The sequence below is a fragment of the Zonotrichia leucophrys genome, unplaced genomic scaffold (assembly GCF_028769735.1).
Source record: "Zonotrichia leucophrys gambelii isolate GWCS_2022_RI unplaced genomic scaffold, RI_Zleu_2.0 Scaffold_64_270646, whole genome shotgun sequence".
In the NCBI taxonomy this organism is placed as follows: domain Eukaryota; kingdom Metazoa; phylum Chordata; class Aves; order Passeriformes; family Passerellidae; genus Zonotrichia; species Zonotrichia leucophrys.
In genome coordinates, this window is record NW_026992269.1 from 618 (window position 1) to 16,539 (window position 15,922).

Consider the following 15,922-nt stretch of genomic DNA (forward strand, 5'->3'; position numbering starts at 1 on the left):
TCTGGGACACGCCCACCACAGCTGGGACCCCACCCACTACAGGTGGGACACGCCCATCACTCAAGGGACACGCCCACCACAGCTTGGACACGCCCACTACAAGAGGGACATGCCCACCACACATGAAACCACGCCCACCCCAGCTAAGACCCCACCCCCAATACTTGGGACACGCCCACCACACCTGAGGCCCCGCCCCCTCCCCGTTAGCCCCGCCCCTCACCCGGCGCTCTCCATCCAGCTTTTCCAGTTTTTCTCGTGGAATTTGGGCACCAGGCGGAGCCGCCCCGACTCCACCGCCTGCACGGGGGAGAGACACCCCAAAATGTCCCCAAATGTCCCCAAAATGTCCCCAAATGTCCATAAATGTCACCGCCTGCACAGGGGAGAGACACCCCAAAATGTCCCCAAATGTTCATAAATGTCCCCAAATGTCACCGCCTGCACGGGGGAGAGAGAGACCCCAAAATGTCCCCAAATGTCCCCAAAATCTCCCCAAAATGTCCCCAAAATGTTCCCAAATGTCCATAAATGTCACCGCCTGCACAGGGGAGAGAGAAACCCCAAAATGTCCCCAAATCCCCCCCAAAATGTCCCCAACCTGTCCCCAAATGTCACCGCCTGCACAGGGGAGAGACACCCCAAAATGTCCCCAAATCCCCCCCAAAATGTCTCCAACCTGTCCCCAAATGTCACCGCCTGCACAAGTGAGAGAGAAACCCCAAAATGTCCCCAAATTCCCCCCAAAATGTCCCCAAATGTCACCTGAAGGGTCCCCCAGGTGTGCTCAGATGTGTCACCAGATGTGCCCAGGTGTCCCCAGGTGTCCCCAGGTGTGTGTGATCCCCCCAGGTGGTCTCAGGTGTCCCCAGGTCTATCCCAGGTGTCCCCAGGTGTGTCCCCAGGTATCCCCAGGTATCCCCAGGTGTCCCCAGGTGTCCCCAGGTGTCCCCAGGTGTGCCCAGGTGTCCCCAGGTGTGTTCCCAGATGTCCCCAGGTATCCCCAGTTGTGTCCCCAAAGTGTCCCCAGGTGTCCCCAGGTGTCCCCAGGTGTGTGTGATCCCCCCAGTTGTGTCTCAGGTGTCCCCAGGTCTATCCCAGGTGTCCCCAGGTGTGTCCCCAGGTATCCCCAGGTGTCCCCAGGTGTCCCCAAAGTGTCCCCAGGTATCCCCAGGTGTGTCCCCAGGTGTCCCCAGGTGCCCCCAGGTGTGTCCCCAGGTGTCCCAGGTGTGTCCCCAGGTATCCCCAGTTGTGTCCCCAAAGTGTCCCCAGGTGTGCCCAGACGTGTCCCCAGGTGTCCCCAGGTGTGTGTGATCCCCCCAGGTGTCCCCAGGTATCCCCAGGTGTCCCCAGGTGTCCCCAGTCTCACCTGCAGCGCCTCCCGGGCCATGTCCCCGCAGGTGAGGAACCACTGACGCTTCAGCAGGAACTCAACGACGTCACCGGAGCGGCTGCGGGGACAGGGGACACCTGAGGGACATTGGGGACACCTGGGGACACCTGAGACACACCTGGGGACACCTGAGAGACACCTGGGGACACACCTGGGACACCTGAGATGACATTGGGGACACCTGAGAGATACCTGGGGACACCTGAGATGACATTGGGACACCTGGGGGACACCTGAGGACAGCTGAGAGATACCTGGGGACAGCTGGGACACCTGAGGGACACCTGGGGTGACATTGTGGACACCCGGTGACAGGTGTGTACCTGCAGAGGGGCAGGGTCATGGCGTGGGGTGACACTGAGGTGACACTCAGGTGACAGTGAGGTGACAATGAGGTGACACTGAGGTGACACTGAGGTGACATTGAGGTGACATTGAGGTGACACAGGTGACACACAGGTGTGACACAGGTGACAATGCCGTACCTGCAGAGGGGCAGGGTCATGGCGTGGGGGGATATTGGTGACACAGGTGACACAGGTGACATTGAGGTGACACAGGTGACATTGAGGTGACACAGGTGACACTGAGGTGACGCAGGTGACAATGCTGTACCTGCACAGAGGCAGGGTCATGGCATGGGGTGATATTGAGGTGACATTGAGGTGACACTGAGGTGACACTGAGGTGACACAGGTGACATTGAGGTGACACTGAGGTGACACTGAGGTGACAATGACGCACCTGCACAGGGGCAGGGTCATGGCGTGGGGGATGTTGGTGACACAGGTGACACTGAAGTGACACAGGTGACATTGAGGTGACATTGAGGTGACACTGAGGTGACACAGGTGACACAGGTGACACTGAGGTGACAATGAGGTGACACAGGTGACAATGAGGAGACACAGGTGACACAGGTGACAATGACGTACCTGCACAGGGGCAGGGTCATGGCGTGGGGTGACACTGAGGTGACATTGAGGTGACACTGAGGTGACACTGAGGTGACACAGGTGACACACAGGTGACACTGGTGACATTGAGGTGACACTGAGGTGACACAGGTGACATTGAGGTGACACAGGTGACAATGAGGTGACACAGGTGACACACAGGTGTGACACAGGTGACAATGCCGTACCTGCAGAGGGGCAGGGTCATGGCGTGGGGTTACACTGAGGTGACACTGAGGTGACACAGGTGACACAGGTGACACAGGTGACACTGAGGTGACACACAGGTGACACTGAGGTGACACTGAGGTGACACAGGTGACACTGAGGTGACACAGGTGACACACAGGTGACACTGTTACCTGCAGAGGGGCAGGGTCATGGCGTGGGGTGACATTGAGGTGACAATGAGGTGACACAGGTGACACTCAGGTGACACACAGGTGACACAGGTGACACCGTTACCTGAGGAGGGGCAGGGTCATGGCGTGGGGTTACACTGAGGTGACATTGAGGTGACACAGGTGACATTGAGGTGACATTGAGGTGACACAGGTGACACACAGGTGACACACAGGTGACAATGCCGTACCTGCAGAGGGGCAGGGTCATGGCGTGGTCGGTCACCCCCCGGAGCAGCCCCCGCTGTGCCAGCGCTGCCACCACCTGAGGGCGGGCCTCGAACCTGGGCACACCCTGGGGACACACAGGGGACACTGAGGGGACATTGGGGGGACATTGGAGACATTTGGGAACATTGGGGACATTGGGGACATTTGGGACATTGGGGGGATTGGGGACATTGGGGACAGAGGGGTCATGGGGGCAATGGGGACATTGGGGGGATTGGGGACATTGAGGGGACACTGGGGACATTTGGGACATTGGGGACATTGGGGGCACCCTGGGGACAATGAAGGGACATTGGAAGGACATTAGGGGGATGGGGGACACATTTGGGGACAGTTCGGGGTCATTTGGGGACACCTTGGGGTCATTTTTTGGGGCCATTTGGGGCTAGTTTGGGGTCATTTTTGGGGTCATTTGGGTAAATTTTGAGGTCATTTTTAGGGCTATTTTTGGGGCCATTTGGAGCCAGTTTGGGTCCATTTTTGGGGCCATTTGGGTCATTTTTAGGGCTATTTTTGGGGCCATTTGGGGACAGTTTGGGGTCATTTTTGGGGCCACTTTGGGGTCATTTTTAGGGCCATTTTTGGGGCAAGTTTTGGGTAATTTTTGGGGCCATTTGGGTAATTTTTGAGGTCATTTTTGGGGTCATTTTTGGGGCATTTTTGGGTCAGTTTGGGGTAATTTTTGGGGCCATTTGGGGACACCTTGGGGCCATTTTTGGGGTAATTTTTGGGGCCATTTTTAGGGCCATTTTGGGGCCATTTTTGGGGTCATTTTTGGGGCAAGTTTGGGGTAATTTTTGGGGCCATTTGGGGACAGTTTGGGGTCATTTTTGGGGCCATTTGGGTCATTTTTAGGGCCATTTTTGGGGCCATTTGGGGTCATTTTTGAGGCCATTTTTGGGGCCATTTGGGGACACTTTGGGGTCATTTTTGGGGCCGTACCTGCAGCCACCCCCCGCCCGGGGGACACAGGGTGCCGTCGTCGGCGATGACCGAGAGCAGCGGCAGCGCGTGGGCCCGGGCCAGGGCCAGGTCCTGGGGGCTGTGCCCGGGGGTCACCTTGACCGCACCTGGGGACAGGGACACACCTGGGTCACACCTGGGTCACACCTGTGTGTCACCTACTGACTGTCATCTGTGAGCTATTGTCATCTATTGTCACCCACAGGGCCTGGGGGCTGTGCCCGGGGGTCACCTTCACCGCACCTGGGACAGGGACACACCTGGGTCACACCTGTGTCACCTATTGTCATGTGTGTGTCATACCTGTGTGTCACCTGGGTCACACCTATGTCACACCTGTGTGTCACCTATTATAGCCTATGGTCATCTATTGTCACCCATTGTCACCCACAGGGCCTGGGGGCTGTGCCCGGGGGTCACCTTCACTGCACCTGGGACAGGGACACACCTGTGTCACACCTCTGTCACCTGTGTGTCACCTGGCTCACACCTGTGTGTCACCTATTATAGCCTATAGTTGTCTATTGTCACCCAGTGTCACCCACAGGGCCTGGGGTCTGTGCCCGGGGTCACCTTCACTGCACCTGGGGACAGGGACACACCTGGGTCACACGTGGGTCACCTATTGTCACCCCAGTCCTTCCCAGTTCCTTCTAGTCTCTCCCAGTTTATTCCAGTATCACCAAATCCCCTTCCAGTCCATCCCAGTCCCTCCCAGTTTATCCCAGTCCCTCCCAGTGCCCCTTTAACCCTTCCCAGTTCCTCCCAGTCCCTCCCAGTATCCATGACTCCATTCCCAGTGCCTCCCAGTCCATCCCAGTCCCTCCCAGTTTATCCCAGTCACCCCCAGTATCCATGACTCCACTCCCAGTCCATCCCAGTCCCCTTTTAACCCCTCCCAGTCCATCCCAGTCCCCCCCAGTCCCTCCCAGTTTGCTCCCAGTCCATCCCAGTACCCATAACTCCATTCCCAGTCCTTTCCAGTCCATCCCAGTTCCCCCCCAGTGTCCATAACTCCATCCCAGTCCCCCTTTAGCCCCTCCCAGTCCCTCCCAGTATCCATGACTCCATTCCCAGTCTGTCCCAGTCCCCCCCAATCCCATCCCAGTCCATCCCAGTCCCTCCCAGTATCCATAACTCCATTCCCAGTCCCTCCCAGATTATCCCAGTGCCCCTTTAACCCATCCCAGTCCATTCCCAGTCCCCCCCAGTATCCATGACTCCACTCCCAGTCCATCCCAGTCCCCCTTTAACCCCTCCCAGTCCCTCCCAGTATCCATGACTCCATTCCCAGTCCCTCCCAGTCCATCCCAGTCCCTCCCAGTATCCATGACTCCATTCCCAGTCCCTCCCAGATTATCCCAGTGCCCCTTTAACCCCTCCCAGTCCATCCCAGTCCCCCTTTAACCCCTCCCAGTCCATCCCAGTCCATCCCAGTCCATCCCAGTCCCTCACCGGTTCCCAGCTGGGGCCGCACGCTGGGGTCGCTCACCACGGGCAGCAGGGCCCCGGTGAACGGGTGCCTCACCTGCCGGCCCTGCAGGTGCTGAGGGGGCGTGGTCAGAGCGGGCCACGCCCCCGAGACACGCCCTGACCGCGCCCGGCACGCGCCGGCCCTTTAAGAGCCTCTGGGTAAGCCCCGCCCCTTTGTGGGTGGAGCCATTCCAGACCAATCCCTGCCTGGCTATGAGATGGCCCCGCCCAGCCATTGGCCACGCCCCTCAGCAAAGAAGCTCCACCCCCTTATGCCAAGCCCCACATTTTTACCCTTATATGGATATTCAGAAAAGGGGAGGAGCTAAATTGGGACAGCCAATGGCTGCCCTGCAGGGGAGCCACACCCACAATTCCTATAAATATTGGGGTCCCAATGGCCCCGCCCCTCCAGGTGACAACCCATCCCTCTGTGTGAGGCCACGCCCTCCAGGTAAGGCCACGCCCCTCCAGGTAAAGCTCCGCCTCTCCAGGTAAAGCCCCGCCCCTCCAAGTGAGCCCCTCCCCCTCCAGGTTTAGACCCCACCCCATCCCAATGATGAAGCCCCTCCCATCCCAATGAAGCCCTGCCCCAGATGAAGCCCCACCCCCTGTTTAAGCCCCGCCCCCCGATGAAGCCCCGCCCCTCACCAGGTACCGGGGGTCCTGTGGGTGCACGGCCACGGCCACGTCCCCAAAGAGCGTCTCAGGGCGGGTGGTGGCCACAGGGACCTCCAGCCCTGGGGACACATTGGGGACATTGGGGACACATCGGGGACATTGGGGACACATTGGGGACATTGGGGACACCATCAGGGACATTGGGGACACATTGGGGACATCATCAGGGACATTGGGGACACATTGGGGACACCATCAGGGACATTGGGGACACATTGGGGACATCATCAGGGACATTGGGGACACAGTGGGGACATTGGGGACACATTGGGGACACCATCAGGGACATTGGGGACACATTGGGGACATCATCAGGGACATTGGGGACACCTTCAGGGACATTGGGGACACATTGGGGACATTGGGGACACATTGGGGACACCATCAGGGACATTGGGGACATCATTGGGGACATTGGGGACACATTGGGGACATTGGGGACACATTGGGGACATCATCAGGGACAGTGGGGACAACTTTAGGGACATTGGGGACACAGAGTTGACGCCCAGCGGACATGGTGGGGACACCAAGGGACACCAGCAGACACCAAAGGACACCCAGGGGACACCAGTGCCACCCCCAGTGTCCCCCTGGCTGTCCCCATTGTCCCCAGTGACACCCCAGCTGTACCCAGTGTCCCCAATGCCACCCTCAGTGCCACTCTGGCTGTCCCCATTGTCACCAATGCCACCCTCAGTGCCACTCCCAGTGTCCCCAATGCCAACCCCAGTGCCACCCCCATTGTCCCCAGTGCCACCACCCACCGTCGTCCCCCTCCACGGGGTAGGCAAAGGTGACGAGGACGCCGAAGGTGACGGGGTGGGGACAGTTGGGGACACTCAGCGCCGTGGGGCCCTTCAGGACACGAGGCTCCACCTGCGGGGACAGCGGGGACGTTGGGGACACTGGGGACACTGGGGACATTGGTGACATTGGTGACATTGGGGATATTGGGGACATTTGGGGACATTGGGGACATTGAGGACACCATTTTGGGGGCATTGGGGACACCATTGGTGACACTGAGGACATTCAGGACACCATTTTTGGGGACATTTGGGGACATTTGGTGACACCTCCACATCCGCCAATGCCAATCTGAGGGCACAGCTCCAGGTCACACTGGGGACATTCAGGACACCATTTTGGGGACATTTGGGGACATTTGGGGACATTGGTGACACCTCCACATCCGCCAGTGCCGATCTGAGGGCGCAGCTCCAGGTCACACTGGGGACACTGAGGACATTGGGGGACATTGGTGACATTTGGGGACATTGGTGACATTTGGGGACATTGGTGACACCTCCACGTCGGCCAGTGCCGATCTGAGGGCGCAGCTCCAGGTCACACTGGGGACATTTGGGGACATTGGGGACACTGAGGACATTCAGGACACCATTTTGGGGACATTGGGGACATTTGGGGACATTGGGGACATTGGTGACACCTCCACATCCGCCAGTGCCGATCTGAGGGCGCAGCTCCAGGTCACACTGGGGACATTTGGGGACATTTGGGGACATTGGGGACATTGGGGACACTGAGGACATTCAGGACACCATTCTGGGGATATTTGGGGACATTTGGGGACATTTGGGGACATTGGTGACACCTCCACGTCAGCCAGCGCGGATCTGAGGGCGCAGGTCCAGGTCACACTGGGGACATTGGGGACATTGGTGACACTGGTGACATTTGGGGACATTGGGGACACCATTGGTGACACTGAGGACATTCAGGACACCGTTCTGGTGACATTGAGGACATTGGTGACACCTCCACGTCGGCCAGTGCGGATCTGAGGGCGCAGCTCCAGGTCACACTGGGGACATTGGGGGACATTGGGGACATTGGGGACATTTGGGGACATTGGTGACACCTCCACATCCGCCAGCGCGGATCTGAGGGCGCAGCTCCAGGTCACCGCCCGCAGGTCCCGGCGGATCAGCCCGGCCTCGAAGAGACGCACGAAGGCCTCGGTGACAGCGCGGGAGAAACCCTGGGGACACCACGGCCACGCTTGGGGACACTTGGGGACACTCTGGGGATGTTTGGGGACACTTTGGGGACATTTCGGGGAGGTTTGGGGACGGTTTGGGGACACTTTGGGGACAGTTCGGGGATGTTTTGGGACATTCCGGGGAGGTTTGGGACAGTACAAAGGAGTTCAGGAAGGTGGAGGACACTTGGGGACAGGCTGAGGACACACTGGGGACACTTGGGGACACTTTGGGGACATGTCAGGGAGGTTTGGGGACAGTTTGGGGACATTTCAGGGAGGTTTGGGGACAGTTTGGGGAGGTTTGGGGACAGTACAAGGGAGTTCAGGAGAGTGGGGGACACTTGGGGACACTTGGGGACAGTTTGGGGACAGTTTGGGGACAGTTTGGGGACACTTGGGGACATTTCAGGAGGTTTGGGGACATTTTGGGGAGATTTGGGGACATTTCAGGGAGGTTTGGGGAGGTTTGGGGACAGTTTAAGGGAGTTCAGGAAGGTGGGGGACACTTGGGGACACTTGGGGACACCTTGGGGACATTTCAGAGAAGTTCGGGGACAGTTTGGGGACACTTGGGGACACTCTGGGGAGGTTTGGGGACACTCTGGAGACATTTCGGGGAGGTTTGGGGACAGGTCAGGGAGGTTTGGGGACAGTACAAGGCAGTTCAGGAAGGTGGAAGACACTTGGGGACACTTGGGGACAGTTTGGGGACACTTTGGGGACATTTCGGGAGGTTTGGGGATGGTTTGGGGACATTTTGGGAGCTTTGGGAACAGTTCAGGACGGTTTGGGGACAATTTGGGGAGGTTTGGGGACAGTTTAAGGGAGTTCAGGAAGGTGGGGGACACTTGGGGACACTTTGGGGACATTTCGGGGAGGTTCGGGGAGGTTTGGGGACAGTTCAGGACGGTTTGGGGACAATTTGTGGAGGTTTGGGGACAGTACAAGGCAGTTCAGGAAGGTGGAGGACACTTGGGGACACTTGGGGACATTTTGAGGACACTTTGGGGACATTTCAGGGAGGTTTGGGGACATTTTGGGGACATTTTGGGGAGCTTTAGGTACAGTTCAGGGAGGTTTGGGGACAGTTTAAGGGAGTTCAGGAAGGTGGGGGACACTTGGGGACACTTGGGGACAATTTGGGGACACTTTGGGGACGGTTCAGGGAAGTTTGGGGACAGTTTGGGGACAATTCAGGGAGGTTTGGGGACAGTACAGGGGAAGTTCACGGGAGTTGGGGACACGTGGGGACACCATGGGGATGTTTGGGGACAGTTTAAGGGACTTCAGGAGAGTTGGGGACAGTTTGGGGACACTTTGGGGACAGTTTGGTGGCATTTGGGGACAGTTTGGTGGCACTCACGGGGTCCATGGTGAAGGCGCAGCGGCTCCAGTCCAGCGAGGCCCCGAGCGCCCGCAGCTGCTGCAGGATCTGCTGCCCGTGCCTGGGGACATGGGGACATTGGGGACAATGGGGACAGTGGGGACATTGGGGACAGTGGGGACATTGGGGACATTGGGGACAATGGGGACATTGGGGACAGTGGGGACAGTGGGGACATGGGGACATTGGGGACAGTGGGGACATTGGGGACATTGGGGACATTGGGGACATTGGGGGATTGGGGACATTGGGGACATTGGGGACACTGGGGACAGTGGGGACATTGGGACATTCGGGGGATTGGGGACAGTGGGGACATTGGGACATTGGGGACATTCGGGGGATTGGGGACAGTGGGGACACATTGGGGACATTGGGGACATTGGGGGGATTGGGGACAGTGGGGACACTGGGGACATTGGGGACATTGGGACATTCGGGGGATTGGGGACATTGGGGACATGGGGACATTGGGGACAGTGGGGACAGTGGGGACATTGGGGACATTGGGGACATTGGGAACATTGGGGACAGTGGGGACATTGGGGACAGTGAGGACATTGGGGGGATTGGGGCGATTGGGGACAATGGGGACATTCGGGGGATTGGGGACATTTGGGAAAATTTGGGACATTTGGGACATTGGGGACATTGGGGACAGTGCCCTCAGTGCCACCAATGTCCCCAAAGGGGTCCCCAATGTGTGCCCAGTGTGTCCCCAGCATCCCCAATGATGTCCCCAAGGGTGTCCCGAATGTGTTCCCAATGGTGTCCCCCATGTCCTTGATGTCCCCAATACCCCAAATGTCCCCAATGTCCCCCAAATATCCCCAATGTCCCCAGCGTCCCCAGTGTGTCCCCAAAGTGTCCCCCATGTCCCTGATGTCTCTCACTGTCCCCAATCCTCCCAATGTCCCCAAAGTGTCCCCAGTGTCCCTCACTGTCGCCAATGTTCCCACTGCCCCCATTATCCCCAATGTCCCCAGTGTGTCCCCAATGTCCCCAGGGGTGTCCCCATTGTCCCCAATGTCCCCAAACCCCCCCAATGTCCCCAATGTGTCCCCAATGTCCCCAGGGGTGTCCCTCCCCAGTGTCCCCAATGTCCCCAACCCCCCAGTGTCTCCCAATCCCCCCAATGTCCCCTCTGTCCCCAATGTCCCCAATCCCCTCAATGTCCCCTGTGTGTCCCCAATGTCTGCACCGTCCCCAATGTCCCCCATTGTCCCCAATCCCTTCAATCCCCCCAATCCCCCCATTGTCCCCAATGTCCCCAAATGTCCCCTCAATGTCCCTGCTGTCCCCAATGTCCCCTGTGTGTCCCCAATGTCCCCAATCCCCCCACTGTCCCCTCTGTCCCCAATGTCCCCTGTGTGTCCCCAATGTCCCCACTGCCCCCAATGTCCCCTCTGTCCCCAATGTCCCCTCTGTCCCCAATGTCCCCTGTGCGTCCCCCAATGTCCCCATTGTCCCCTCTGTCCCTCACCGCTCTGTCCAGCCCCAGACCTCGCGCAGGAACCGATCCCGGCCCAGCTCCTGCCGGCGGCACCCGCGGTGCTGCCACAGCCAGCGCTCCACCACGGCCTGGGGACATTGGGGACAGTGGGGACAGTGGGGATAGTGGGGACAGTGGGGACACTGAGGACACATTGGGGACATTGGGGGCAGTGGGGACAGTGGGGGATTGGGGACATGGGGACAGTGGGGACACACTGGGGACAGCCCTGGGGCTGCCACAGCCAGCGCTCCACCACGGCCTGGGGACATGGGGACATTGGGGACAATGGGGGCATTGGGGACAGTGGGGACACAGTGGGGACATTGGGGACAGTGGGGACAGTGGGGACATTGGGGACAGCCCTGGGGCTGCCACAGCCAGCGCTCCACCACGGCCTGGGGACACATTGGGGACAGTGGGGACACATTGGGGACAGTGGGGACAGTGGGGACACATTGGGGACATGGGGACAGTGGGGACATTGGTGACACATTGGGGACATTGGGGATAATGGGGACACATTGGGGACATTGGGGACAGTGGGGACATTGGGGACACATTGGGGGCATTGGGGACAGTGGGGACACAGTGGGGACATTGGGGACATTGGGGGCATTGGGGACATTGGGGACACATTGGGGTCAGTGGGGACATCCCTGGGGACAGGACAAGCAAATTTGGGGACATTTCAGAAATATTTATGGACATTTGGGGACATTTGGGGACAGCTTAGGGACGTTTAGGGACACACCTGGGTGGCAATGCCAGCGTGGGGATGTTCAGAGAGGATTTGGGGACATTTCAGGAGGGTTTGGGGACATTTGGGGACACACCTGGGTGGCAATGCCAGCGTGGTCGGTGCCCGGCACCCACAGCACGTTCCAGCCCTGCATCCTCCGCCTGTGCCCAAAAAACCCCAAATAACCCTGAAATAACCCCAAAAATAACCTCCCAAATAAACCCCAAAATAATCCAGAAATAACCCCAAAAATGTTCTCAAAAAAATCCCCAAAATAACCCTGAAATAACCCCCAAGAATCCCAAAATAATCTAGAAATAACCCCAAAACTGTTCTCAAAAATCCCCAAAACAAGCCCCAAGAAAACCCCAAAAGAACCCTGAAATAACCCCCAAAATAACCTCCCAAAAAACCCCAAAATAATCCAGAAATAACCCCAAAAATGTTCTCAAAAAATCCCCAAATAATCCTGAAATAACCCCCAAAAATCCCAAAATAATCCAGAAATAATCCCAAAACTGTTCTCAAAAAAACCCCAAAAAACCCCAAAACACCCTGAAATAACCCCAAAATAACCCCCAAAATCCCACTCAAACCCCCCAAATCCCAACACAACTCCCCCAAAACTGCCCCAAATCCCCCCAGACCCCCCAAATCCCCCCCAATCCCCCTCAGGCCCCCCAAATCCACCCAAAATCTCCCCAAATCCCTCTGAAATGCCCCCCAAACTCCCCCAAATCCCCCCAAACCCCCCAAAATCCACTCAACCCCCCCCAAATCCCCTCAGGCCCCCCAATTCCCCTCAAAATCCCCTCAAACCTCACTCAAACTGCCCCAAAATCCACTCAAATCCCCCTCAGACCCCCCCAAAACCGCCCCAGACCCCCCAAAATCCCCCAGACCCCCCAAAATCCCCCCAGCCCCCCCAGTCCCCCCGTACCATCGCACCAGGGCGTCCTGCAGGCTGACGGTCAGGGCGTGGCCCAGGTGCAGCGACCCCGTCACGTTGGGGGGGGGCAGCACCAGGCTCAGCACCGGGGACCCCCCCGACACCTGGGGGGGGGCAGGAATTGGGGTGACCCCCCCAGGTGGGGCTGGGACCCCCCCCAGGTGGATTTGGGACCCCGCCCAGGTGAATTTTGGGGGTTCTCCAGGTGATTTTTGGGGTTCCCCAGGTGATTTTTGGGACCCTCCAGGTGACTCTGGGGGTCCCCAGGTGAATTTTGGGGTTCCCCAGGTGTGTTTTGAACCCCCCAGGGAATTTTTGGGGGTCCCCAGGTGAATTTTGGGACCCTCCAGGTGATTTCGGGGCTCCCCAGGTGGATTTGGGACCCCCCCAGGTGAATTTTGGGCGGTCCCCAGGTGTTTTGACCCCCCCCCAGGGGATTTTTGGGACCCCCCCCCCCGGTGATATTTTACCCCCCCAGATGCATTTGGGGTTCCCAGGTGAATTTTGGGACCCCCCCAGGTGATTTTTGGGGTTCCCCAGGTGATTTTTTACCCCCCCAGGTGATTTTTGGGGTTCCCCAGGTGAATTTTGGGGGTCCCCAGGTGATTTTTTACCCCCCTCCAGGTGATTTTTGTCCCCCCCAGGTGATTTTTGGGGCTCCCCAGGTGATTTTTGGGGCTCCCAGGTGTGTTCTGAACCCTCCCAGGTGGTTTTGGGGCTCCCCAGGTGATTTTTGGGGTTCCCTAGGAGATTTTTGGGACCCCCCAGGTCATTTTTTACCCCCCTCCAGGTCATTTTTGGGACCCCCAGGTGAATTTGAGGCCCCCCGGGTGATTTTTGTGACCCCCCAGATGAATTTGAGGCCCCCCAGGTGATTTTTGAGGTTCCCAGGTGATTTTTGGGGTTCCCAGGTGATTTTTGGGGTTCCCCAGGTGATTTTTGGGGTCCCCAGGTGGTTTTGGGGTCCCCCCTCACCTGCTCAGGTGCGCTGGGGCTGAAGACCCCTCCCCTCTCCCACCATTGGTACCAGGCGGCCTCGACGTAGCGGGGGCTGTACCTGGGGGGGAGGGGCACGCCCGTGGCTGTGTCCCCAACAATGTCACCTCAGGGGGGGATGGCACCCCAAAACCCCCCAAAATTCAGCAAAATCACCCCAAAAATCACCCCAAAAATCCGCTCAAAATTCAGCAAAATCCGCTCAAAATTCAGCAAAATCACCCCAAAAATCCACTCAAAATTCATCAAAATCACTCCAAAATCCCCCCAAAAATCTGCTCAAAATCCACTCCAAAATTCAGGGAAATCACCCCAAAAATCCACTCAAATTTCATCAAAATCACTCCAAAATCCCCCCAAAAATCCCCCAAAACATCTGCTCAAAATCCACTCTAAAATTCATCAAAATCACCCCAAAATTCAGGGCTGTACCTGGGGGGGAGGGGCACGCCCATGGCTGTGTCCCCAACAATGTCACCTCAGGGGGGTGGCACTGCCACCGACCCCCCAAAATACCCAAAAATCCCAAAATCCCACCAAAAAATCCGCTCAAAATTCATCAAAATCTCCTCAAAATTCACCAAAACCACCCCAAAATTCAGGGCTGTGTCCCCAATGTAACCTCAGGGGATGGCACCCCAAAATTCAGCAAAATCACCCCAAAAATCCGCTCAAAATTCATCAAAATCCCCCCAAAATTGGCTCAAATTCACCCCAAAATTCATCAAAATCACCCCAAAATTCAGGGCTGTGTCCCCAAGTGTCACCTCAGGGGGATGGCACCCCAAAATCCCCCAAAATTCAGCAAAATCACCCCAAAAATCCGCTCAAAATTCATCAAAATCTGCTCAAAATTCACCAAAATCACCCCAAAATTCAGGGCTGTGTCCCCAATGTCGCCTCAGGGGGTGGCACTGCCACCGACCCTCCCTTGGGGACGCGCCTGAACCCCAAAATTGCCCAAATTCCCCCAGTTTTACCCTTTTTTCCATCGGGCCCCAGCGGGTGCTGATATTCCACCTCAGCCTGGGGGCTCCAGCCCTTGGGCAGCGGCTGCGGCGCCTGCGGGACCAGTAGAAACCAGCATGGACCAGTATGAACCAGTATAAACCAGTATAAACCAATTTAAATCAGCATAAACCTATTTAAACCAGTACAAACCAGTATGAACCAATAAAACCCATTACAGATCGATACGGATCAGAATAAATCAATACAAACCAATATAAACCAGTGTAAACCAGTACGGACCAGTATGTACCAACGTGGACCAGTATAAACCAATGGAAACCAGTATAGACCAGTACGGACCAGTATACACCAGCATGAACCAGTATGAGCCAGTATAAACCAGTATAAACCAATAAAAACCAATTTAAACTAGCATAAACCATTATAAACTGGTACGGACCAATATAAACCAATTTAAACCAGTATAAACCAGTACAAAGTGCCTAAAACCAGTCCAGACCAATGCACACCAGTACAAAGCAGTGCCTGGCCCAGTTCCTCCCAGTCTCTCCCAGTGCCCCCCAGTCCCCCCCAGTATAAACCAGTAACCCCAAATCCCCTTTAACCCTTTCCCAGTCCCTCCCAGTATCTCCCAGTACCCCCAGTTCCCTCCCAGTGCCCCCCAGTATAAACCAGTAACCTCCAAATCCCCCTTTAACCCTTTCCCAGTCCATCCCAGTCCCCCCCAGTATAAACCAGTCCCCCCAAATCCCCTCCCAGTCCCTCCATTTCCTCACCTTCCCTCTCCCAATCCCTCCCAGTGCCCCCCAGTATCTCCCAGTCCCTCCCAGTATCTCCCAGTCCCTCCCACTCCCATTTCCTCACCTTCCCCTCTCCCAGTCCCTCCCAGTTTCCTCCCAGTATCTCCCAGTCCCCCCATTTCCTCACCTTCCCCTCCCTCTCCCCTCTCTCCCTCCTCAGCCGCAGCCGCTTCTCCCTCTGCTCTCGGCCCCGCAGCCTCGCCCGCTCGGGCCCGTCCCAGCCGGGGCTCCCGGGGCTCTGGGCGGCCGGAGGGGTCCCCGCTGAGCGGCTCCCGCTGCTCCAGCGCCGGGCCCGGGCCCGGGGAGCCCCCGGAGGCCCCAAAATCCGGGGGGCGCCGAGGGCGGCGCGGCTGAGGGAGGGCGCCGCCATCTTGGAACGGGGCGGGGCGGCGCACGTGACCGGGGAAAGGGCGGGAACGGCGTCACGTGACCGGGAAAGGGCTGAATTGGCGTCACGTGACCGGGAAAGGGGCGGGATTTG

General features: G+C 57.6%; 1 protein-coding gene across 1 annotated transcript; it reads right to left on the reverse strand.

Moving 5' to 3' along the window:
* Window positions 1-223: 223 nt before the first annotated feature.
* LOC135460610 (valine--tRNA ligase, mitochondrial-like) lies at window positions 224-15,811 on the reverse strand (the record flags this gene model as incomplete). Its single annotated transcript, XM_064737503.1, has 15 exons — window positions 15,569-15,811; window positions 14,650-14,731; window positions 13,649-13,755; window positions 12,665-12,777; window positions 11,819-11,885; window positions 10,974-11,071; window positions 9,470-9,551; window positions 7,984-8,103; window positions 6,866-6,977; window positions 6,069-6,157; window positions 5,400-5,490; window positions 3,924-4,051; window positions 2,942-3,045; window positions 1,370-1,451; window positions 224-300 (listed from the first exon to the last, which is right to left on the reverse strand). Coding segments are annotated over exons 1-15 (1,595 nt in total), but the record flags the coding sequence as incomplete, so codon positions are not given.
* Between the last annotated feature and the right edge of the window lie 111 nt (window positions 15,812-15,922).